Source organism: Gekko japonicus, unplaced genomic scaffold, assembly GCF_001447785.1.
Source record: "Gekko japonicus isolate JY-2015 unplaced genomic scaffold, Gekko_japonicus_V1.1 scaffold2, whole genome shotgun sequence".
In the NCBI taxonomy this organism is placed as follows: Eukaryota; Metazoa; Chordata; class Lepidosauria; order Squamata; family Gekkonidae; genus Gekko; species Gekko japonicus.
In genome coordinates, this window is record NW_015175358.1 from 2,058,828 (window position 1) to 2,085,138 (window position 26,311).

Sequence of the window (26,311 nt, forward strand, 5' to 3'; positions counted from 1 at the left end):
AATTCTAAACCCCCCCCCCCCCCAAAAAAGAAAAGACAGATCAAGGAATATTAAAGGTGGAAAATTACCTAAAAATGTACTCCAATACATGGAAATGCTGGAATTAGAAGACTCCTGGAGGACCAAACATCCAAAGGGTAGAGACTTTACCTTCTTTTCAGACAGACATCAAACATATTCAAGAATACACATGTGCTGGGTATCAAAAAGTTTGACAATGAATTTAGAAAAAAGTTGAGATTCAACCAAAGGTATTTGCAGACCATAATCCCAGAGAGGTAGTCTTGCAATGGAACAGAGAATCAAGAAGAAGATGGAGATTAATTTTTTTTTTTTGCTACAAGAAGATGTAGTAAATAAGTGTAAAAAAGATTTGGAAGACTTTTTTTTTTTTAAATAACCACAGAAAGAATGTCTCCAGCTACAATTTCGGAAGCAAGTAAAGCTTTTATCAGAGGAATTCTATTAGCAGCAGCTGCTAAAAAAATGAGAACGATTAGAACAAACTAAGATAATAACAGGAAAAATTCAGAGACTGGAACATAAAAACAAACAATAAAAACACTAGCAGAGATTAAACAATTAAAAACCAATTAGATGCGTTAGAAGTAGAAGAGGTACAGAAAAAAATTAACATTTCTAAAACAAAGGTATTTTGAACATGTGAATAAACCTGACAGATATCTGGTGTATTGTCTCAGGAAGGAAAAAGAAAAAAGAGAAGGGGATGAAAGGGAAATTATTCTCTGTCCCAAACATGTACTACATGACTGTCTTTGACAAATGTAATTATGTTGTATAATCCATTACTCTTTTGTTTCTGTATCCTCACTATTTTTCTAAAATAGATTAAAAAAACAATAACTCCTATAGCTAGATTGTTACTATTTTAGTTCTATGAATGGGGAACTGGAGTTCTATGAATGGGGAACTGGACATGCCCAGGACCACAAAGGCTGCGATCACACACACTCTATGATCCACTTTCAATCCACTTTCAATGCACTTTCAAACTGGATTTTTACTGTGTGAACTGGCAAAATCCAGTTTGAAAGTGCATTGAAAGTGGATTATTTAGAGTGTGTGATCGCAGCAAAAGTGAGTCTATGGCAAAGGTAAGATAGAAACTCAATTTGCCAAAGAAATTGTTATCATTACTGATCTCAACCCATTTAGTCAAGCTAAGTGACAATCTATGCTCTGCTGAGAATGGACTAAACTGGTACCACAAGACTTCTTATTTTTCTTTAACCTTAGTATTTCTTTAACCTTAGTATTTTCCGAAACCATTCATTTAATTTCTCAACCATAGCCTCATTTTCTGTTTATAAATCCCTTACAACAAAAATAAAAAGTGGAAGAAGGAGAAAGGGAATAAGGCAGGATGTCTAACAGAAGGCTAATATTCACACAATAAAAGAAAATTAGTTCATCTTAAATTGCCTGGAGTTATTATTACTAGCTGTATTTTTAGATCGCCTGGTAGCTATCATGACTCCCAAAGCAATTAGTAATACAAACAAACTATATACATTCACAAATAAGATAATGAACACAGACCCGAAGCTCCCTTATATATTGAGTAAGACCACTGCCCTATCAATGTCAATACTGTCTACTCTGACTGGCAACAGCTCTCCAGTGTAGAGGACTTTCCCATCACCTACTAACTGATCCCCTGAACCCTATTTCAAGGATAGAGACTGAACCTGGAATGCAAACCTGCATGAAAACCAGATGCTCTACAACTAAGCCATGGTGTCTCTCCTAATACAGAAAATCGATTGTGATAGAAGAAGGAAATGCTGAGGAAGAGTGTATGTGATAATTCACTGCTATTTGTTCTACTGAAGATTATTTCTCCCTCTACTCCCTCTACTACTCATCTGATTTATGGTGACCCTGTGGGTTTTCAAGGCAAGATACCTTCAGAGGTGGTTTGCCTGTGGCTGCCTCTGCATTGAGACCCCGGACTTCCTTATGGTCTCCCATACTAACCTGGGCCAACCGTGCTTAGCTTCCGAGATCTGAGTAGCCTGGCCTATTCAGATCAGGTATTGTGGTTCTACCAGCCACAGTGACCCTCAATGTACCTAGTGACAGCTGTCTGGAAGGTTTGGGCCATACTAACCTTCCAGACAGCTCTCAGTAGCTACAATAAGGGCCACTGAGAATTCTAATGGAAAATCTGATTGTAATTTACATTGTAAAGTAATAATTTGCATTCTTTATGACTAGCCTCTTTGCTAACAGCCTTCTTAGGATAGATCAAGGTGGGTAGCCATGGTGGTGTGAAGCAATAGAACAAAGTTAGAGTCCAGTGGCACCTTTAAGACCAACAAAGTTTTGTTCAAGGTGTGAGCTTTCGTGTGCATGCACACTTTGTCAGACGATGAAATGGAATTATATATCATAGTTGTATATATAGGAGTGGTTTGTTAAATTAGCATGCAAAATAGTGAGGACACTTTTTTAACAGATCAAAAGAATGGCAAGCTTAGTTCTGTTTTGGTTCAACTGGGTGGGGGGAACATAGGTAATAAATATGTTAGAACTGGAGAGTGATGTACCCTAATTTGTGAGAATCCAGTCCTTAGACCCCATCCATCTCCTTTCAAGCATGGAGGTGAATTTTACAGCATCTTGGCTGTGTAGTGTGCTTGCTCAATGCTTCTTTTTGTGTACTGCTATCTATATAGTTTTGCCTCTTTAAGACCTAGAACTAAACAAGGGTAAATGGGACACTGAATTCCACTGTTCCTTCCTTACTAATAAAAAAGAAGAAAGGCAACACACAACTGTACTAGATCTCCAGCCAACCATATTTAATTTTAAACAAAAGAAAGAGTTTAGCATTACCCTCATGCCAGATACAGCCAAGGTGTTCTTCAGCCGATACTTGCCGTCCTTCTGGGGATAGGTATATAGCAGAACATCATTCATCTGTACAAAGAGGAAGATAAGATGAATTATTTGCAATATGCCGTACAAGTCTCAGTGGTTTTCTAGGTTCAGTATAAGGTGCAACTTAATGAACTGGCTGGGCTGTTACTAAAGAATGACCCGATCTCCAAATTTCAGGTCAGGATGTGAGTTGGTAAATCTGTGCAGAGCCTGGCATACAGCTGGGTGGCTGCGTGATGGCTTCAGAGACTTGGGGGATGTAAATTCTCTTTGGGCCCCCCAGGCTGAGGGGCTCCAGCACCGAACCATGAGGAGAGGCATAAATGTTTTAATTAACAAACATATTGGCTCATGCTATATAATTTTTGCATCATGTAATGTATCATGTTAAAATTTATGCTTTGCTTCAATTTTGTTCTTAGATTTCTGATTCGATCTACAACCCTAACCCTATGGTATTGTTTACTGAATACCCCCACTGTGTCAATTGTATTGACTCACTCTGCGTATTCCACCTTGAGTCCAAGTGAGAAAGACAGACTTTAAATGACACAAATAAATAAATATTTAACATTTCACCTGTGATCTTACACAGTCAAATAGGAAGCCTGTTTGCTTAGCTAGTGTACCAACGTTCATCGTTATTAATGATTTTGACATAATAAAAAGTACTACCTATTGAACTATATAATACAATTATTATGTGAACGTTCCTTGTCAAGTACACTGTGATTGCACTCCTAAGAGCGCTTTCCCGGGAGTAAGTACCCACTGAATAAATGGGATTTACTTCTAAGTGGAGCTGCTTAGGATCATCATCCATGTTATCTACTGTCAGCACATTTGAGGGCAGGGTTGCCAGAGAAAGGTCCCAAGACTATGGTGCAACTCCCCTGCCTCAAATGTCTGTGACATTCTGAGAATTTTCTCAGTTGGTTGTGTGCTTCCCCAGAGTGCCAACACAGCACTGCAGTGCCTAATCAATCCTAATTAAAACAAGCACAAATTTAGCTTTTCATGTAGTTCCTGGGGAACAGAGTGCAGCAACACCTTAATTGAGACAGCTGTTGAGCACAGGCTTGCCAACTGGCCAGGAGAAAAATGCCTTGTTCCTTTAACAGTGTGGAAACAGGCCACTGAAGCTTTTCATGGCACAGAACTAAATCACAACATAATTGCTGCAGATCAAACTGATATTTAAAGGGACCACTAGAGGGACCTGTTTAAAAGCTGGCAATCCAAGTAGAGCCAGAAGTATTTTTTGCAAGTCACCAGTTTTTGAGGGTGGTATTATATGGATTATCCCTACTTTTTTTAACAACAAAGAAAGAACGGGATTTAGAATGATCTGAGGGGCATAGGAAGGATTTTCTAAAAGATAAAACCTTTAAATAAAACCTTTTCCTTGCTGCCATTTTCCCTATTAGAAATCAACTTCCCCATGCTGCTATAATGGAAAAAGTATTTTTCCCCTAAAAGGGGGGAGTTGTTACTGTCTATTAGGAAAACATCATGGGGGTGCATAAAGTGTTAAACTCCCTACAAGCTGTCGCCCCAATCCTCCCCCTGCTGCTGCTTTCTAAGGTTAAAGATGTACTTCACAATGTCTGATCATGGATTGTCCCCTTAACATGGGGTGTGGCCTTGAGATCTCCCAAACTGCCTTAGAGATATCTTCTTCTTAAGTTCTTAATAATAAATGCTCCCACTGTTTTTGAGAGTGGACAATCACAGAGATCAGCAAGTAGCAGGGAAGCCAGTTCGTTGACTATCAGCACTGATTTTACTCTTGATTGAGGGCTCAACTACACATTACAATTTGTCATGTTGATTTAAATTTTTTTGCAAGTTTACCTGCCAGGAAGATGGGCATCCAAAAGTTTTTCCCAGTAGAGGTAAAGGCAGGTACAGGATGGCCTTTTTCAATGAGAAAACAGTGGGGTAGGAAAGCATTACAGTTTCCTTGTCCCCTCCTGCCCCTTGATAAAGCAACCCCAGGGGCTTATTCTAACGTGTAGTTGCGTCCACTTGATGAAACAGGCTACTGTCTGGCAATGCTCCCTCTAAGCTGTGGAGTCTTGTGAGCAAAATTTCTACTGGCATTAAAGTTGTGAGCGAGCAATTTGGCTGCTGCATACATTAGTTTGCTCTGGAGCCATCCTTCCTGAGCTAAGACAAAAATGTGTGAGCTGGAAGCTAAAAAACTGTGAGCTAGCTCGCACTAACTCAGCTTAGAGGGAACTATGCTGACTGGCCTTCCATACAGCTATGAACTCAACAGCTGTTGGATGACTGAACTGCCGTGGAGCCTATGTCACTTGTACATCTCAGTACAGTACCCCACTGATTAGCAGGTTCTATATGACTGCCCTGACCTGGATAGGCCAGGCTAGCCTGATCTCATCGGATCTCAGAAGCTAAGCAGGGTTGGCCCTGGCTAGTATTTAGATGGGAAACCTCCAAGGAATACCAGGATCCCAGTGTTGGGGGAGGCAGTGGCAAGCTATCTCTGAATGTCTCCTGCCTTGAAAACCCTAGGGGGTCGCCATAAGTCAGCTGTGACTTGACAGCACTTTCCACAACCAAATGACTGCATCTAAGTGATTATGTTTCACTGCTCTTGACACAGTCGTTACTTATCACTGTAATTCTTTTTGTGAAAATGTTTTGCATATAATCATCAGCTGTGGGGGTGCTCATTTTGTGGGCACCAAAGCTCCCCACTTAGATTTGTTAGGAATTAGTTTCTGAATACTGGCAATGTTGACTGACAATTGTTGCCAGCCTCTCAGGGAGATTTTCTTTTTTTTTTTTTTAATTGTTTATTTAAGTTTTTCCATCTTATACATGCATACATACATTTGTCTCTTGTTCATTAACATTTGGGGGTTATTTATACAAATTTTCCGCGTACCATTTTATGGCTTTATGCCATTTCTTGTTAGAGGAGATTTTCTAACTCTGTAACATATAGATTCAAATGAGAATATCTGGAAACATATAAAAGGACTGCAGATTCAATAAATTTGCAAACACATTAGTATAGAGCTGGAGATCATTGTAGTCTTTCCCAGGGCTTTTTTTTGTGGAAAAAGCCCAGCAGGAACTCATTAGCATAATAGGCCACACCCAACAGCAGAAACTCATTAGCATATTAGGCCACATCCCTGACAGCACATCTGATTAACATATTAGGTCACACCACATGCCTTCCCTTGGCTTGCCTGGGCGCCCCGTGGCTGGGAAGGCACAGGGAGGCATTTAAATGCCTCCCCAATCCTTCCAGGGGCCTCCCTGGGCCGCCTGCCTCAGAGTCACCGGGGGGGGGGGGGTCGCTCTCCAGGCCTTCCCTCTGTAGCCACACACGCAGATGTTTTGGCTGTAGTGGTCGTGGCCAGCTCTGAAGCCAGCCGGAACTCTGTTCCTGTGCGTTCCTGCCCAAAATTAGCCCTGGTCTTTCCTACCTTAAGTCTAGGGTTGCCAGGTCTGGGTTGAGAAATATCTGGAGATTTGGGGGGTGGAGCCTGAGGAGAGTGGAATTTAGGGAGGGAAGGGACTTCAGTGGGTTGTAATGCCATAGAATCCACCTTCCAAAGTAGCCATTTTCTCCAGGTGAATTGACCTCCGTCACCTGTAGATCAGTTGTAATCCCAGAAGATCTCCAGCCACCACCTGGAGGCTGGCAACCCTTCTTAAATCACTGTGCATTTTGTAAGAGTCCCTGTTACTTTCCGCCTCGCCCCCCATTTATGCCACATCATTCAGTTATTACTATAGCACAAAGATTATAGTAGCACAAAGAAAGGGGGGGGGTTGCTTGTCTTTTCAAAGCACTAATATTTACTTCTATAGCTTTGGCAACCGTACAACAAGGTGACAAATGGCTTGTCCAGTACGTTTTGTATCATTTACTTATTGCTTCATAAATTACCAGATCTGTGAACATAAATCTAATAATCACAGTGACCCTCCCTCATTGTCTGGATCTCATTATAAATCTTGGAGCTTGGGGATTGGAAAAACCTCAGCAAATTTAAAAAAACAACCCGAAATAAGTATTCCATTGAAATGAACTTCACATGGTGGGTTTTTTTTTTTTTTTAAAAAAAAGATTTTTAAAGATTTTAAAGAAAGATGGGTGTGTAAGAACTAATGCCACAAGAATATAATAATTTTTGTTATTAAATCCTGAAACGTCTCTTGGCTCATGCAGGTAGTAATTTCACCTCTAAAGCAAGATGCTTCTAGTGCAGAAAATATATAAAAGAACTGAGTTGAAACATCTCTTGAATATTTAGCTTCTCAATGTAGCCACGTAGTTTGGGGTAATTTCAGGTCACAGAAAAGGCAGCTGACGAAGGACACTCTACCATCCCCAAAATTAGCTCATGTACAGCATTGTCAGGCTCTTCCCAGCATGCATTGCAGCATCTCTTTGGCTACAAATCCTGCTTATTTTATATATATGAAATAGTTTCATAAAGCCCAAGTCATTCTATAGTTGGTGATGATTAAGGAAGCCACCCAAGTGCACACTGTTGCTATGGCAGCCATGATTAGTATCCCTCTGTTTTATTAAACATTAATGATAGTTTTGTTTGTTAATTGCCCATTACAGTTATTTCCCATCTGTTTTGTCCTTACATTTAAGGAACTGTGCCTACAGTCTCTTCTACCTTCTCACCAGTCATGAGTTGCTACTGTGAAATTCAGATTAATGCACAGCTTGCCAGAAGGGGGGATGGTAATGCTAACAATGCACAGGCCATCCATATATCTACAAAAGAAGGGTGGGATTGTATTGATGCTAGGACCAAAACTATACTAGATTAATATTACCCATCTTGTTCCAGGAGCAGTGGAGTTCTCCTGTACATAATCGATATGTCTGCCAGAAAGCAGGTCCACCAGCCTGACCAAGATCTCTATGTTAGTAATTCCTTTCTAACCAGGTTTTTTTTTGTATGTCTTACAGTGTATGCAAAACAAAGCTATTCCTTCTTTAGTTCTTTCATTTTTAATCATCTTTGTTTAGTTAGTACATCTGTTTTCAATAGAAGACACATTTCTTGTTGTGCAGTCTTAGTTTTCCATCCAGTTGGGATGGAATTCTCCGTGACTATACCCTTTACTTACGGGATCTCATCTTTCAAAACAGAGAGAGATGGGGGAAGAGTCCCAGTTTTATAATCAGATACAAGTCTCACCATGGTGAGTAGTCATAAGGGGGCATGTGGCACCTTGAGAAGGCAAACAGAGGTACACAGCGAGCAGAAGGAAGAGTTTGGTCTCCCTAGGCAAAGCAAGCAGCAGTAACAGAGCAGGCAGAGTTACTACAAAGGGGCCCAAGAAGGCAAAAGTGGTAAAGGCTGAGGTGGCATATGAGAAACCTGCCAGGTGGAGAGAGGTAGCACTAGGTTTGCAGGCCTCCAGGTGGGGCCTGGACTAGGGCTGCCAAATCCCCCCGGGGGGCGGAAAATCCCCCGCCCCAGAGGCCCATTTCCAGACACCGGGAAATCGGGCCCCGGGGGGAACCCAGCCCCGGCGTGTGCGTCACAGGGCAGTGACGTCATGACGCAATGCGGCGTGCGTGCGCTTTGCGCACACACACACACCAGGATCTCCCAGGAGTCCCCTGCCGGTGAGGTAAGACACAGTTGGCAACCCTAGCCTGAACATATCCCACTTTTACAACTGATCTCCAGCTGACAGAGATACGTTCCTGTGGAGGAAATGGCTGCTTTGAAGGGTGGACTCTATGGCATTGTACCATGCTGAGGCTCCTCCCCTCCTGAAACCCCACCTTCTCCTGGATCCACCCCCAAAGTCTCCAGGTATTTTCCAACTCAGACCTGGCAAGCACAGACTAGAATGAGAAGCCCCAAGAAAGCCAAGGCAGGTTGTAGTAAATAAATGGCAGCGGTGGCATTTTGTTGCCCTATGAACAGAGGAGACAAAATGGAACCAAATGGTGGCCATGTGGTTGGCACTCACTCTGTCCCCTTTTCAGGCCTTCCATTTCCGGCACTCTTATTTCATGTGCTGTGAAAGCACACTATGACTGATCCTCTCAGTAAGCACGATTGCCATTTTGTGTGCATTCTGCAGCTTTGGTAAGCACAAATGCCTAACATCAAAAATCTGATTCTCAGGTAGCATTGTACTGAACCTGCCAAATATGCATGCTGCCCGTTTTACACAACATGGCAGTCACACAGACAAAGGGGACAACATATTTGGTATGTGAGACAGAAGCGTTCGAAACGTAACATCTAAGAGAACACAAACACTGGACTGCCATTTTAAGCAGCAGCTGATATTCCTCATAAATCTGTAGTATTGCTGTAAATGATGTGTCCCCAACAATGTTATAGGTACCACCACATTTGTATTTTTCATAAAAGTCAGGACAAAAAATATATAGTATCATTTGATCCAAACAGACTGATGTCCATTAGCTGAAAATTCTTGTTAAGATAACTCTCTCATTTACAAGACTGATTTTTGCTCAATTCCACTAAATTCAGTGGGTGCAAAAATTTTTAGGGGACATGCAAAAGCAAGTTCTAAATGTAATTTATTTCAAGGCCCCATTAATTCCATTGTGAATGTCTAAAACTGGTATAACGTAATCTTCCAGAAGATGGCAGCCTTCCATGTCCACCAGAAAGTAGTCTTTGCACAAACATCCTGATTCAGGTGGGTAGCCGTGTTGGTCTGAAGTAGCAGAGCAAATTTTGAGTCCAGTGGCATCTTTAAGACCTTTAAGCCCAACAAAGTTTTATTCAAGGTATAAACTTCCGTGTGCCTGCAGATCCTGAAGCCACAAGAAAGCCACAAGAAGAAACATGAATGGAAGAAAAAGCCAGAAGAGGAAGCTAGAGTGGAAAGAGGGAGGGGGGTGCCAGATCCAGCAAACTGACATTCTTTCAAATGAGCCTTCAACTCCGCACAAGCAGTAATTGGATTCAAGGGACACGCACACTGAATCACACTGTCAGGAAACACTGGATTCAACAATATTACTGGCATGTACAAGACAGTCGGCTTTGCCTGTCACTCTGTCATATGTCTGCACTTGTGATTACTTGTCTCAACTGCAAGGTGACTTCTGCAACAGGATACATTCATTTTACTTACTTAGATGAACGGCCTCCTCTTTCTTAAGAACTCAGAGGAAGTAAGGACACATGCACGTATGAAAAGCCATTTTTCCCATCCCCAAAGCTCACAATTTTAAATGCACAAAGAGAGAAGGGTGATGAGAGACAGGGAACAAAACTACCCCCCAAAAGTCGCATTTGTTTAGTGTTTTTAAAACTTCTGAACTTGGGCTCCCTTCTAAACTCAGGCTGCAGTCACACGGAGCATTAGGCACGCTAGAGAGACGGAAGACAGGTGGATTTTCCGGGAGCAATCTCACCGTCACATCTGGGAAGTGTAGAACTCCTGTGACACACCCGAGGCTTCACTCCGAAGATGCTCTGTAAAAAACTAGTATCTCCGAGGTACTAGTTTCCGGAAACCGCGGGGCATGGGCGGGCATCTGATCGCATTTCTGGTGGTAGTTCCGGTGCCCACCCATGTCCCCTCGCAAAAAGGGTTTCCCCCCCCCCCAAGTCTCCACGGATGTGCACAAGCACCCAACGGAGCATGCACACACTTTAGTTTTTAAAAAAAACCACAACCCTGTTTGCCCCGCGGCCCCGCTTCTTTGCAGCACCGCAGGATTGTCCTGTGATCAGCACCTCCCCCCTAACCACAGGACCTCCAAGGGACGTCTGCTCGTGCAACCATGTGTTATTTTGCCCCGGGGCAAACAGCCACGCTCCCCCCCCCGCGTTTTCCGGCCCGTGTGACTGGAGCCTCATTCTACTTTCTTCCCTCTCCTCAACCCAGCAGGGCAACATCTGTTTCTCAGGTGAACATGCAGATGGTTAGAAGCAAACAGACAGCTGTTGCATCCAAGGATCTGTGGACTACCGAAGGAATTTCACACCAGCTCTCAGAAGAAGCAGACAGCTAGAGCTCTCTAACCCCTTCCTACAGCCACATACAGGACAGATAAGAATAAAGCAGCAGGTCGTTCTGAGAACCCTTCTTCTCAAGTCATTTTGAGATAGTGAAGCATTCTGGCTACACTCACACCCACAAATCCAGTGTGGATGGATGAAGGACTACTTGCCAGGGGAAGGTCAATCAGGTCTTAGCCAGTGGAGGAGGAAGTCACCACTTATCTAGTGGTCCTAGTTAAGCACACAATTTGCACTGCTAGCTCCAGGTTCCCCCTGTTGTCACATGCAAAGGGGGTGCTACTCCATGGTTTGAGAACTGCCACACAGTGGTATACAGTGGGGAAGATCTTGGTTTTAAATAAGGGGGCTGGGCATATTTCACAGCCACAGAGTTGTCTGGTACTGAGAACCTAGTGTATCCTGGCAGGATGTTTGTTCTGTTTCAGTGGATACCTTTCCTATTTCCTGAGCCCAGTGCTTGGATGTTGGATTCTCTTTTTCAGAGAATAGAACTCTGCTAAGGATTGCATTTTAAGTGGCTAAAGTAGCTGAGCTCTCCAGCTACAAAACACACAGCATATATGTATGAAATGCCTTTCGGGTTACAATCTGAAGCAACCTGAAAAGAAGTATCCCCCGTGAATTCAGTGGGACTATTTCCAATAAACATATTTATGCAGTCTGTGTTAGTCTCCTGCAGAATGCCACTATTTGGGGAAATGCTACCTTGACTGTAGCCAAAGCCTGATGCCTGCCTAAAACGGACATGTGCTTTCCATGAAAGCTCTATTACTTATTATGTAGATTTGGTATAGCTATCCATATTGCAGTTTCCCTAGCAAACCTTTCAGTATCTTCCTGCTCAGCTGATGGTGCTGGGAAATACCACACAGGTTCTTCATGTTTTTTAAAAATGGTTCATTGCTTGAAAACCTTTTAAAAAAATCATGAGACTGGGTGGCCCTGGTGTCTTGCTTTTAGTTTGATTTGGTTTCTATTTTTCGGTCTGACTGTGGCAGATTATCACTGACAACAATGTATGTGCCTGACCTTGCCATTCCATTTCTGGCAAGGAAGCAGACAAAACTGTCACTGGTGTCTCTTAAAGACCCAAGAACTGGCTTCTACAATATCTCCAGCTGCCAAGGGATTACCATCACTTCCTCCCTGCAGTTAACAGTGAATTTCAGTCTGAGCTGCATAACGTTCAGCAGAAGCTCAAAGTTGAGTCTCCTTTCAAAAAGAGACCTCGTAACTCTCCAATCATAACTTTATTCTCATTTCAATGCATGCCTTATTTTTACTATATCATGGACTCCATTCTGCAACTATGATGGCAAGGACAAACTCTGACAATTATAATCAGATCTTAGGCTAGGTCTGCACTTCCCATTACTACTTCTCCAGCGTAACAGAATGCCATGGTTTGATTGCTATTGGGAGCTAGGCAGAATTGCATACTACACCTATTCTGCAGTCATTCCATCAGCTACCAATTAGTTTCTGGGGTCAGTTCATCACCTACCAAGAGCTTCCTGGCCTATGACCCACATAGATGCTGGACTGCCTCTCCTCTTATGTTCTCTTGAGACAGCTTTGCTCATGTGAGCTATACCTTCTGAAGGATTTACTCCGCAAATGGGTAAGATCAACAGCGGCTTGTACTTGTACATTCTCTGTGGTGGTTCCCAAACGAATGCCCTGCTTGACAAGGACAGGAAAACTCCCACAAGGCTACGGTTCTTGTTTGTGAATTCTGTTGCATTGTTTTTAATGATGTAATCCAACTTCAGTCCCAGTGAGAAAGGTGGACTATACGTGCAATTAATATAAATAAATAAATTACTGGGACAGGATAGAAGACTGGCAAGAACAGCACTGCATGAGAATGTACTGGTACCTGGAAACCCTTCCTTCCAAATCTCACATTTGTGGCAAATGGCATCCATTGATTTGAGATCACACACTACATGTGCTGAGGGGCACCCTTTACATTCTTATTCCTCCACAGGTCCCAGAGCTTTGACTCAGATAAACTAAGAAGCCTTGCTGGAAGTAACATCACCCGAATGCTTTGGTACTGAATCAGCACTAATGCCAAGAAGGCAGCCCCTTCTGAACTATAATTTGGAAGTCACATTTGGAGGTCAATTAATAGATTTCATTACCAACCTTTACTTTTCAGTACTTATGCCTGCAGTATGACAGAGGTAGGATCCACATGAGATTAGATAACATGCCATATTGTAATCTTTCACCTCCTAGTAAGGAAACGATTACAACAGCACAATATCCGGTGATGTGTGGATCCAGCCAGAGATAAGTAAGTATATAAAGCATCCTTACCAAGAACAAGTGTCGTGGGTGCCTGTTTCTCCCAGACACTTTCATTAGCGTTCCTTCTTTAAGAAACACCTGTGGAAAGAAACAGAGGCATCTTTGGAGGATACCATTCCGTGTTCAGGGGCTCACTGTGTGACCAGGTATCTACTCATACACAGTGTCATGGTATAGTAAGCATAAGGAGGAAAAGTGCAATCACTGTTGGTTGCTGTAAATGAAGTCCGTGACTGCTGAAGAAGAAACACATATTTGGCAGACAACGGCCTCTTGCATGATGACAGCTTCCATGCTGGAAGGGTAGGAAGTGGCATTGGTGTCATAAAATGTAACCCAGCCCTGCAGAGCACTTACTCGAGGAAGAAACTGCACGTTCAACATTGTGACATTTTGGAATAAAGCTCCAGTTCCAGCATCCTTGAAATACTCTGTCTTTTTGGGACAAAGTAGGTGTGACACAGAGGATCCCGTGGCTTATTTTTTCAGTGTCAAAGCAACTGCACGGAGCAGCTAATTTGATCTGGCAAGCAGTGCTAGGGAAAAGGAGTGCTTAATGTTTTCCTTCTATGCTGTTTTCCAGATATAGATTCCTTCCACCCTTGAAGCTGCTACAAGCTCTCTGGGAAGGGGGAAAACAGGAACAGTATCTTTATCCCCCCCCCTCCCCAATTTTATTAGTGGGATTTTTTTTTCAGGGCAGTGGTTAGGTTGGAGAAATGGCACTGGAAAAAAATATCAAAGAGAGAGAGAGTGAAGTATAGCAGAAAGAATGTTGATCTGGGAAACGGGGGGGGGGGTCATATCCTTCCACCACCATAAAGCTTGCTGAATAGGGAGGGGCTGTGGCTCAGTGACAGAGCATCTGATTGGCACACAGATGGTTCTGGGCATCTCCAGTGAAAAGGATCAGGTTGCAGGTGATGTGAAAACCTTCCGCCTAAGACCCAAAGAAGCTGCTGTTAGTCAAAGTAATACTGGCTTTGATGGACCAATGGTCTCATTCAGTTTAAGGTGGTTTCATGTCATCATGAATAACCACGTGCCTTCATGCACTGTTGGATTCTGTGCTATCACTGCACGATAGCAATTGTTTTGCCACTAGGCTGTGTGGTCTGCAAGGGAAAAAATGACTGCTACAGCACAATGATAGCACAGTATCCAACGATGTGTAGATGCAGGCATTCTCTCACAGCTTAACCTACCTCACTGGGTTGTCATGAGGATAAAAGCAGGAAGGGAGAACGATGCATGCTGCCTAGAGCTCTTTGGAGGACACAAATCCCTTTGCAGTGCTGCTTCCCCAAATTAGCAAAGAAATAAGTGCTTAGAAATAAAAGGACATCAAACAAAGTACAGGAAAGGCTGATCATGGATCTTCCACATCAGCTCTAGTTTATACCCTGCTCTTCACTCAGAGTCTTAGAGTGGTTTACAATCTCCTTTCCTTCCTCTCCCCGCAACAGACACCCTGTGAGGTAGGTGAGGCTGAGAGAGCTCTGAGAGAACTGCTCTTGAGAGAATAGCTCTGAGAGATCTGCAACTGACCCAAGGCAGCTGCATGTGAAGGAGTGGGGAATCAAACCTGGTTCTCCAGATTAGAGTCTGCCGCTCTTAACCACTATACCAAATTGGCTCTCGAACAACACAAGCTTGCATGTGAATATTAGGGGTTGAGGACCTTTTTCCCCCAGGCAGAGCTCGGGCACCCTAAAAACTGCATGATAAGCAGAAAATCAGTGATAGAACTTTTTTGCAGGCAGGAAGAGAACGACCATTGCTTTAGTTGCTAAAATTTTACCTGTTACACAGACGTTACAGGCATAAAAAAACAGCTGGGTAAAAAAGTTGGCAAATCTATGATCAGAGGCGCCAAGCCTAAGTAGAACTTACCCTTCCTGGCTGGAGGAGGTTGCTCTGCCCCTTGACACTGTGCTCTATATGCACCAGCTTCTGCAGATTTTCCTGTGATGGATAAATTATCATTTATGGTTAGTTCTCAATTCGTTGAAGTTCATTTAACTTCCAGTATTCAGTCCAAGGGGGAAGGGAAGGTGGCATTGTATAGCCCAATCTCATCGGATTTCAGAAGCTAAGCAGGGTTGGTACTTGGATGGGAGACCACAAAGGAAGACTCTCCACAGGAAGGCAATGGCAAACCACCTCTGCTTTCTCACTTGCCTTGAAAGCCCCTTGCCGGGGTTGCCATAAGTTGGTTGCATACACACACATTCAGTCCAAGAGACGATAAGAAGCACCTTATTGTCATTCATAGACTGGGCTTACCTCCTCCTCCTCTCCTGTAGATGAGCATCAGCAATGTTGGAATAATTCACACATTCAAAGTGCGTGGTTTTAAGAGGCTTGACATTCCAGTGCTTTAAGCAATATAAACTGGATTTTAATGGGATATTTTATATTGGCTTTGAAATCTAAGACCAATTTTCATGAAGGATGGGACTGATCATTAATTTACACAAGTGTGCCTCTTTCCCACCCACCTTCTGCCACTACATAATTGCTAAAGTGACAAGGGTAACTGAAATCACCTTTTAATGTCATAGGACCATTGATGGAATTATTTGGGGAGGGGGGTTAGATTCAGGTGCAATAGATTTGTAGCTGTGGTCTTAAAGGTTACATTGTAAGTGCCTAATGAAACTGTCCCTCCTCTTCCAAATGCTTTGCCGAGATCGGGGAGCTCATTACCAGAGCCTGACCCTATTAACTGCCTACCTGTGCTGAGCTGCTTGGACACAATCAAAGAGCCCTGGCAAGCTGTGTAATTCCCCACAGTACGGTATCCAAAGTTAATCGAATGAGGGCTCTGTTCCCATTAAAGTGACAATGCTAGATGGCTCTTGGGTAGGAAAGGGATGAGTTTTATATGAATTACTCTAATTACAACTGCCGCATTGATACCGACGGTCTCCTGATAATCCTTTTTTCTTCTGGCATGGTTTCTCTGTTTATTTGGACAATTTTAATTGCGTGGATGGCTTTTTGGAAGAGTGAGGCTACAGGTTTGTGCACGTACTTTGGGAAAGTCCCTTGTAAAACAGTGGGACTTACTTCCAAGGAAACATGTGCAGGATCAGCCTATAAAAGAGAGCTGGAAAAGAATATGGCTGCCCATTATGTTTTGCTTAGGGCCAATAACAAAAGGCTAAATAAATTAATTGATATGATAAACTGATTAATGTGGACTGAATTTCAATCAGTCCAGCAAAAGGGCAATCCTGTACACAGACCTTTTGTTAAAAGCCCTGCTTTATATAACTTTCCCCAGATTACATTTTTTTGGTCAATATTTCATTGAGAGAAATTGATACCTTCATTAAACAGAAAATTCTCCCTTGAACTGGGGGTGATAATTATTCTAAAAGGCAAATTAAACAGTTCATTAGTTAAGAGCAAGACCTGTAATTTTCTTAACTTGAAAGTCATGCCAAGAATAGTGTTTTCCCTATCTCTTATTCTATTAAAATTGTGCTTTTACATACACCTTGTTTAGTGCCTCAAAACTCCGTAAAGTAGTTTTAGGATTAGGGCAGAGGGAGAGAGAAAGTGTTTCGTGGGAAGTTGCCATGGGTATGATTCTGTGAGAGAAAGGCAGACTGTAAATGAAGTAAAGCTACAAGTAAATGAAGTAAAGCTACAAGCATGGACAGCTTCAAAAGGGAATTAGATAAGCATATGGAGCAGAGGTCCATCAGTGGCTATTAGCCACAAGGTATAGATAGGGGCTCTGGGGCAAGTGATGCTCTGTCTTCTTGGTGCTTGGGGGGGTCACAGTGGGAGGGCTTCTAATGTCCTGGCCCCACTGGTGGACCTCCTGATGGCACTGGTATTTCTGGCCACTGTGTGACACAGAGTGTTGGACTGGATGGGCCTTTGGCCTGATCCAACATTGGCGTCTCTTATGTTCTTATGTTAAATGAAATATATTTTGTTCTCTTTCTCCCTAAACTGTCCTTTCCCTACCTTTTATCTCTATGTCAAAAAATCAAAAATGAAGCTTCAGCTTCTAAATTTCGATGTGCTTGCTGTCGCCCATGGTGGTCCTCAATTTTAATCTGTAATTAATCCAGTAGTCAAGCAGGTACATCCAGGAAACCCACAAGCAGGGAATGAAGGCACAGAAATCTCTATTTGGCTTGGATCCTATGACATTGTTCCCCTCATGCTTCTTTCAGGCTGCTGTGGCTTTCTTCCGCTGCAGCGCTCCTTTCCTTTCCTCTGCAACTACCACTTCCACATGCATAACATCAATGTTCCCTTATGCACACAGAGGTGCTAGAAGCAGAGGAAGCTACCATTGTAGCAGAGGAAAGCCTCTGCAGGATTTGGAGATAAGCAAAGTGCCACAGAATCCAAGCCTATGCCTCTTCAGAGGTCTACTTAGGGTTGCATGCTCTGGGTTGGGAAATAGCTGGAGATTTTGGGGGGTGGAGCCTGAGGAGGGTGAGGTTTGGGGAGGAGAGGGACTTCAGTGGGATATAATACCATAGAGTCCCACTTTTAAAGTGGCCATTTTCTCCAGGTGAACTGATCTCTGTCACCTGGAGATCACGTCTAACAGCAAGAGATATCCAGCCACCACCTGGAGTTTGGCAATCCTACATTTACTGTCTTTTTGTTTTAGTGTAAGTTTTCATGGCCTAGAACTCATTTGAACATAGTAGGGCCTTACTAGGAAGATATTTGTGAATGAGACTATGAAGATTTTTTTAAAATAAATAAATAAAACAGCAGGTTCAAAGGGCTATGAAATACACAAAGTACAAAATGAGATATAATTATGTAAAATTCAAATGTAATGAAAAAGAGTACAGAAACTATTCACAATAACTGTAATTTGAGAAAATGTAATTTCCCTAGATTTGTTAAGCTAGTTAAAACTTGTAATGGCTGGGGCATCACATGTGTTGCTATGTTACTGACTGAGGAATTGACTGAGGATTGATTGAGGATTGACTGAGGAATACTGATTGACCACATTGACTGAGGAATTCCAAGTCCTTGGGAGAAGGTGTCAAACTACCCTATGAATTCTAATTCAGCTCAGAGGATTATAGTTCAAATGGTGTCAGATTCCTTGGTGAATCCTCATTCTGCATGGAGGAATATTGTAACCACTGTGACTGATTATATTGATAGATCTATCCTCTATGAATAGTTTAGTTAAAAGAATGTTCTTTCATTTCCTTTGAGGATAAAAGATAAGTTAATATTATCCATACTTCACCTATGGAATTTTCTTTTAACTGGCTTGCATTCCTCCTAGAATCTTCATGGACATGCAGGGGATGTGAGTGTTTGAGATTTATGCCAATTGTTCCTCCTTCAGGAGACTTTTAATCTCCCTCCCAAGTAATCCCGGGGGACCCCCATTCCCCAGAAGCTGCCTTCTGCAGAGAGTTTGGGGCTGCTGTGGGAAGGGGCAATCTACAGCTGTAAAAATTCTAGGCAGGATCCAAGGCAAAATGCTGCTATATTGAAAATCAGGGGTCATTTCCTGCAGGAGCGCACAGGAGCGGAGCTCCGTCAGTAAAGAGCCCAGGGGACGGGCACATGCAACAAGCCCCACTCCCTGCTCCCAGCAGCCCTCAGTCAGAGCAAGAAGCAGTCAGGTAAGTTGCGGAGACCCCCCGGTCCAAAACAGTCTAGTGGCACCTTTAAGACCAAGTTTTTTTTAGGTACAAGCTCTCCCTCCTCTGCGAGGACAGATATGCACATTCCCCTCCCCCCCCAATGGCTAGCAACCCAACACAATCCAAAACAGTCCAGTGGAGCCTGAGCGGTGGATGTTGCCTTCTGACACACTTCCGGTGATGTCAGGGTGTGTGTCATATGCAAATAAGTTATGCTAATGAGTTATGCTAATAAGCTCCTGCACCTCTTTTTCTAGGAAATGACCCCTGTTGAAAATCATAGACAAACAGTTTTATTTTAAGTGGCAGCCCTACTCATGGATGAGAAGGCATCGTGACGAAGAAGTTTTGTTTCCATTCAATGAACCAGTTTTCCCTTCAATGGTGTATCAATATCCACAGGCTTTTCTATGCAAGGGCTCGCCTGTCTTTGGTTCAAAGGAACCATCAGTGAAATCTGGTTGGTAAAACAGTTCATGAATATGTTGGCTGCGCTTGGTCTTGGCACATGTTTCGGAGGAATGGATTGAAAAAAATCCCACAATCAGAGATTTCCCATCTGTGTGGAAAAGTGGGAGCTTCTTGGCTCTGTTTTCGGCAGCTGTTTTGACTTTCCATCTGGACAAAGCACATGGTTTTTCATTTTTAAACAGCAAAAGTTTGTTTCCACTCCATAGGCACGTCTGTGCTAAATGACAGTAAGGGAAAGGTGAGACTCATCTAACCAGACGCAAGGTGGTGAATAGATCTGCCTCACAGACTCTTGGCACCCTTCTCTCCCAAAGGATCTTCATTTCTGAAAGAATAATAAAGTTCCCTGTGGGATCCCCCAACAGCTTGCAAGGACAGGTGAATTAGTAGAACAGTTTTCCAGCATATGGTTCAACAGAAGCTGCTGAAGTCCATCCATTTTTCATCAAAAAGTCGTATCTGGAAAATGTGTGTTATTGCATTGCTGAGCACTTACACTTAGTCTGAGGACCGGTGTCCATATGCTCTTGTGAGAGCTGCAGCCTCTGTATTTTAGGATGCAGAAAAATTAGAGTTGCCAGGTTGCAAGCCATAGATCAGCACTTATCTACACATTTCCTGAGGCAGCAAAAGCCCAGCCCTGTCATCTGTTTCTGCCTTCTGCCTGCTGTGCCACATCCCAAGAGTCCTGCTTGTTACAGCAGATGGGGGAAAGGAGTGGATGACAGACTGGAGAAGGAACTGCTACATCAAGGAGTTTAAAATTACGGTGAGGATTTCCAGGTGGCAACCTGGCAACCCTAATCTGTGAAGGTGTACCACAAACTGTCAGAAGGAGTTTTGGAAATCAGATTTCTTTTCTAAAACAACAAGCTCTTTAGAATGATTGTAAAGCCATTTTAGGACTCAAGGGCATATTCTCGTAAGGATCTTTTTAGTCCAGCATACCGAGTGGAAGTGAGTCATTTTAAAAGTATGTGGATATTCAAGGCCAATTGCATTCATGAGAAAAGTACTAATGCAGTTCAATGATATACTCAGAAGCAAGGCTCATCAACAGTGGATGAATTTACATCTAAGTTTTATATATATATATATATATATATATAAATGACTGGCAAACCTCACTGTATCCTTCCATATCTTCTTGTTGATAACTCATGCTAATGTGAGCCATATTTTGGCAACTATGGCTTGCTACTAAAGCAATTACACTTCATTTTTTCGAGCAGTTTCTTCCCTGGACCCGTATATATATATACGGGTCCAGGGAAGAAACTGCTCGAAAAAATGAAGTGTAATTGCTTTAGTAGCAAGCCATTTTTGGGAGGAAGCAACTTACTCTCCCTCTTCTCCTGCCTCCTCCTGGCTGAATGAGGGCCGGAAGCGGGGCAGCCGGAAGCAGGGGGGGGGCTTCGTGATGTGCCCCGCCCCCCTGTACCTCACCCGGGGGAACTGTGTTCCCCCCCGAAATGACCTCTCTCTCTGTGTGTGTGTGTGTGTGTGTATATATATACATACATACATACATATATGATCATACTTTTAGGTTGTGATTCTATATACTCTTAAAAAAACACTTTGATCTCATCTCGGGTTTCTTCCATCTCTCCTCTTCTTCTTTTTTAAACCCCCCCCCCTGAACATTTAATTGTGCAGAGGTTCTGAGATATCAGAAATGTGCTACCGATTATGATGCACCGTGGCATGTCAGCACTCACCCCTTGTTGCATGCTATCATTGGCTCGGTCTGCAACTTCAGAGATAAGGAGCAAGGCAGCTGGGAAGAGAAATGATGCAGAAAGGTGTAAGCACACTTCATAAAAGGAAGACTACATATTTAGAAAACCATATACATAACACAGGAACACAGGATTGAATCTAAACATTGTAATTTAATCTCAGTAAAGTAAGAGATACAAACCTAGATTTAGAATGGATTTTTTTTTTTTTTTGCTTGTTTCTGTGTGTTCACAAAATGTATTTGAGAACTTTCTGGGCTTCAAACCTTGATTTATTCATACTAAGATTTATTGGGGAGATATATTTATATAACATATTAAATCTCCACAACTCATATGCACATGACCAATGGTGCCAGCTGGAAACCTCTGTATGAGGATAAATAGTGTGCTCTGTTTTAATTTATGTTGTTTTAAATTGTCTTGTTTATATTTATACTTCCTATGTTTGAAATGTTTGTATGTTTTTGATATTGTGCTGTGATCCACCCTGAGGCTGCTTGTGGGGAGGATGGAATATAAATTTGAATAATAAATAAGTAAATAAATAAATAAATATACTGTGGGCTTCAGCTTCTACTGGTTTCTCTCTCATTAACATGGCTTCTAGGCTGGAAGGGGCAGCACACACATTAAAAACCCTTCAAACAAGATGCTGGGCCACATGGAAACCTAAGGAGAAAAGTCATGGCCACATGCCCAGTGTATCATACAAATTATACAACAAGCAGCCCTTGACCACAATAGCGAAGTATCCATAAGTTCATCAGGGCCAATTTTCATTTCATCCCCTAATGACAACTGCAGAACCACTCAGGATAATATTTTCTCATTAGGAAAATGTCGAGTTTTATCATCACAGGTATTGTCCTTACCAAGTATCCAAGAAGATTTATTTTTGAGATTATTAGGAATTTAAAATCAGTTAACAAGAAGTCTCCAATGACTGAGTGCCTTCAGGCCAAAACAACCTTAACTGGAATAGTAATTTATCTAAATATTAAATGGAGATCCAAGTACAAAGATAAAATGTAGTTGTTCATAGATCTATTCCTAGATGAGTCACTAGTTAGTTATCATTCAAAATAAATATTATTATGTTTATTTTAAATTACCTTGTGTATCTTCATATTCAGCAGAATCAGGGCAAAGATTATTCAAGTAATCTGTGAGAAACAATCAGAGAAAGTACATAATAAGTCTCAAATAATCAAAGAACCCTCTCTGATTCAATCAAATGCTAAACCCACATTTCTGTAATGTCCTTAATCTTTCATGTACATAGTAATGTAAGACAAGGTGTTGGCAGGTTTTCAGCCCAGACCCTAGATTAGTGAAGCCATTTCTGTCTCCGCTCAGAGAATGGAGTATAACCACTTCAGACCAAAGATCATTCTTAACTGATTTGTGGAATGTAACTTCAAACACTTTTTCAGATATATACTTTTACTAGCCGTGAAGCCCGTTGAGGAGGAAGACAACGGGCCCTAGAAAGGTAGGATGTGTGGGTGGGCCATGAGTTGGTGGGTGGAAGCTGGCGGACCGTTTGCCGGGCTGGAGTGGGGGGGGGAAGCCAGCGGACAGGGCCTGCAGGCCCCATTCGCCGGCCTGTAGTGGGGTGGTGGTGGGGGGAAGCTGGCTGACGGGTCCTGCAGGCCCCGTTTGGCAGTCTGGAGGGGGGGTAGGCCGGCGGACGGGACCTCCAGGCCCCGTTCGCCAGCCTGGAGTGGCCCGGGGGGGGGCAGCCAGCGGACGGGGCCTCCAGGCCAATACTATGGCTCCGTTCGCCGTTGGGCTGAAAGCGGCCCTTAGTCTATGGGCGGGAAGATGGCCGCTCAGAAGACGCTGGCTCCGATGACTGGCTCCCTCCCCTCCCAGCCACCCAGCCAATGGCAGGGCAGGCTGGCTGAGGGAGCCAGTCATTGGAGGCAGCTCTTCTGAGTGGCATGTTTTCCGCCCATACACTAACGGGGCGCATTTTAGAATTCTGGCACCCAAAACTCCTTTATAATAAGGGAGAGATTTGCTTGAATTGAGATTGGGCTCTGCTTTGGGATTTGAAAATAAAATATGTAGTGTACAAATTCACATTGACTTTGCATGGTCCTCAGGATCCAACAACTGGGAGTTCCATGTATGGAGCTATCTTTTAAAAAATATCATCCATGAGAGCCCAATTCTGATTGGGACCATGGTACAAGGGAAGATGGGGTTGAAATATGGCACCCATGTGGCTCTCCGGATCAGACAAAGTCAGGAGGAGGAGGCACTGTTTAACCCACTGGGGAACATATGGATACCTTTATGTGTTCCCCAACAAGGCAAATGGCAGCTCCCCTGATCCATTTCTAATCAGATAAACAATATGTGCAAGTGGGAGGGGGGAGTTAGCAGAGAACTACAAGAGTTAGCCGGTGAATTCTGGAGTTGGTAGGGCTGCAGTTGTGAAGCAATGCTAAACTTGTGTTCCTCTTTTGTGTGTGTAAATTTACCAGATCAGGTAACCACATTAACTTTTTTTTTAATTTAGAAGCAGGAAGAGCCTCTGAAGGGCACTTCCTTCCTCACTAATGAATAACCGAAGCCATGCTCCAAGGAGGAGTTCAACAAGAACCTTAAGTCCAGGATGAAGGCTAAGATATTTTCTGGGTTAAAATGGCCCAAGAATGAAAATGAAATGTTGTGCTAAAACATGTTTTGCCAAATGAAGCCATTTGTTTTTTGACTGTCTTCTTTCTCTACTAATTCAGAAATGCACATCTGGTGTACCAATGTACATGAGAAAACTCCCTGCCTTGCAAAAAGGTACTTCAGATGTGATGCTGTTAAAGGGAAATCACATAGTCCTTATGCATCCTGCTCCTAAACACCAACATGAAGGTCTGAAACTGTTCAAGAACTCATACAACAAGAGGGGGGGGGGGTCTATCCGGAGGACCTAAAAGAGGCTGTGATAGTACTGCTGTTGAAGAAACCATCTTCGGATCCAAAGGATCCTGCCAATTACCACCCAGTCTGGGCAAGGTGATTGAGACAGCAGTTGCCTAGCAGTTCCAGAGTTTTCTGGATGACACATCGGCATTGGATCCATTCCAGTCTTGTTTCTGCCCTGGCCATGGGATGGAGATGGTGTTGGTCACTCTGACAGACAGTCTCTGTCGTCAGCTGGATCAAAGCAGGTCAGTGCTGCTGCTCTTGTTAGATCTCACAGCAGCATTGATTGTGATCTTCTAACTCACTGCCTCACCAACGTGGGAGTTCGTGGGGGAGGCCTACAATGGTTTTACCTAATTTCTCTGTGGTCAGAAACAGAGGGTAGTGCTAGGGAGAGGGTGTCACCTGGGTACCCCCTGATGTGTGGGGTTTCCCAGGGAGCAATCATCTCTCTAATGTTATTTAACATATATATGCATCCCCTCACCCAGTTGCTGCAGAGTTTTGGGCTGGGGTGTCACCAGTATGCTGATGATACCCAGCTATATTAGTTATTGGACAGCTACCTGACAATCTGGCCGAGGGTTTGGAGGCCATGGTGGGGTGGTTAAAAAAGAGCATGTTGAGACTGAATCTGACAAAGATGGAGGTGCTGTGGCTTGGGGGGGGGGCTTCAAGATTGGGTTATAGAGTTCCCGCTCTTAATAGGGCACCACTGGTACCAGCGCCATCCATCAGGAGTTTGGGCATAACATTGGATGTCTCCCTAACTATGGAGGCCCAAGTCAAGAACATTGCCAGGTTGGCATTTTTCCATCTAAACCAAGCTCAGCAACTAGCCCCTTTCCTTTTGTGCCCCAACCTAGCCACTGTAATCTATGCAACAGTCACCTCCAGTCTAGACTACTGTAACCCACTCTATGCTGGCCTGCCATTGAGACTGACCCAGAAGCTCCAGCTGGTCCAGAATGTGGTGGCATGAGTCCTGATGGGAATACCACAGACAGCACATATACAACTGGTGCTTCACCGGCTATACTGGCTCCCAGTGGAATATCGAGTCAGGATCAAGGTTCTGGTGTTAACCTTCAAGGCCTTGAGTGGTCTGGGACCTGTGTATCTTCAGGACCACCTCCTCTGGTATGTCCCCGGAAGACCATTACACTCTGCTGAGAACCATCTACTGGTGGTCCCAGGTTCTAAAGACATCCAACTATCCTTGACCAGAGCCAGGGTCTTTTCAGCCCTGGCTTCGACCTGGTGGAACTCTCTGCCAAATACCACCAGGGCCATATGGGACTTAATGGAGTTCCACAGGGCCTGTAAAGCAGAGATGTTCCACCAGGCCTTTGATTGAGGACAGCAACGGTTCCATCATAGCTGGCTCTATCTTCGCTTCAGCCCTCTCCTCACCTGCCTGCAAGTCAGTGACGCAGTCCAGAGCGGGGTAGCGAAGAAATTGTCTGGTGCCATCTGATATAATGTAGTCATCCTTTTTGGGGGGTTGTTTTTAAATTGCTTTTAATGGTTGTACATTTCCTAGAGCCTTACATCATAGGGAATAGGCTAATACTACTACTAATTTTTTTGCAGATTTGTTTTTGTTTTGTGTGAATTAAAAATGGGATTTAAAAAATCAGACTTCTGGACTGGTTAATCTAATGGAAGTAATGCTTTCGTCCACTAATTTTTTTCTGAATTAATTCTGTTCTAATTCATTTTCACTTGGAGTCGAAACTCCTCTGATGAATTAAATATAGATGAAACAAACTGATTTCCAACGGAGTTATGTTAAAATACCTACTCCACATCTACATGAGGTTTAATGTAGGCTTTTATAAACTAATTGGAATAGGTTGATGAGAGAATCTATAATTTCTGGGCCTCTTTGGACAAAGGAAAGAACTATTGCAACAACTGCAGTGTCTGGTTGGACTTCACACAAAAGCTGTCTCTGGTGGCTTGCGTAGCCCTTCCTAATGATTCACTGCTGTCTACAGTAATTTTTTTCTCCCAAATGTGCACGGTAAGTCACAAGCATTGCAGCTGTGGTTCTTTGGCTGGTCATCCTCGATCAATCTTGTAATACATCTCATCATTTTTGTTTAGCAATATAAATAAAAGCAACACTGCTGAGAATTATGAAGCTCTGTTGTGAGATGCAGTGGCCTTTTAAGGGGAGGGTCATCTGAGAACACCTCTTAGGAAACTACTCTCTCTACTGGGAAAATGAGATTTAAGGCAAGGGTACTGT

At 43.1% G+C, this 26,311-nt stretch overlaps 1 protein-coding gene across 1 annotated transcript in view; it reads right to left on the reverse strand.

Annotated features, from left to right (window-relative positions):
• FGD5 (FYVE, RhoGEF and PH domain containing 5) overlaps positions 1-26,311 on the reverse strand; it is a 226,640-nt gene that overhangs the window by 27,683 nt on the left and 172,646 nt on the right. The window contains exons 9-13 of the mRNA XM_015425259.1: positions 22,239-22,289; positions 21,103-21,161; positions 15,150-15,221; positions 13,266-13,334; positions 2,860-2,943 (exon numbers count right to left, since the gene is read on the reverse strand). Coding sequence (XP_015280745.1) covers positions 2,860-2,943; positions 13,266-13,334; positions 15,150-15,221; positions 21,103-21,161; positions 22,239-22,289 — 335 coding nt within the window. The remainder of the gene's footprint in view (positions 1-2,859; positions 2,944-13,265; positions 13,335-15,149; positions 15,222-21,102; positions 21,162-22,238; positions 22,290-26,311) is intronic.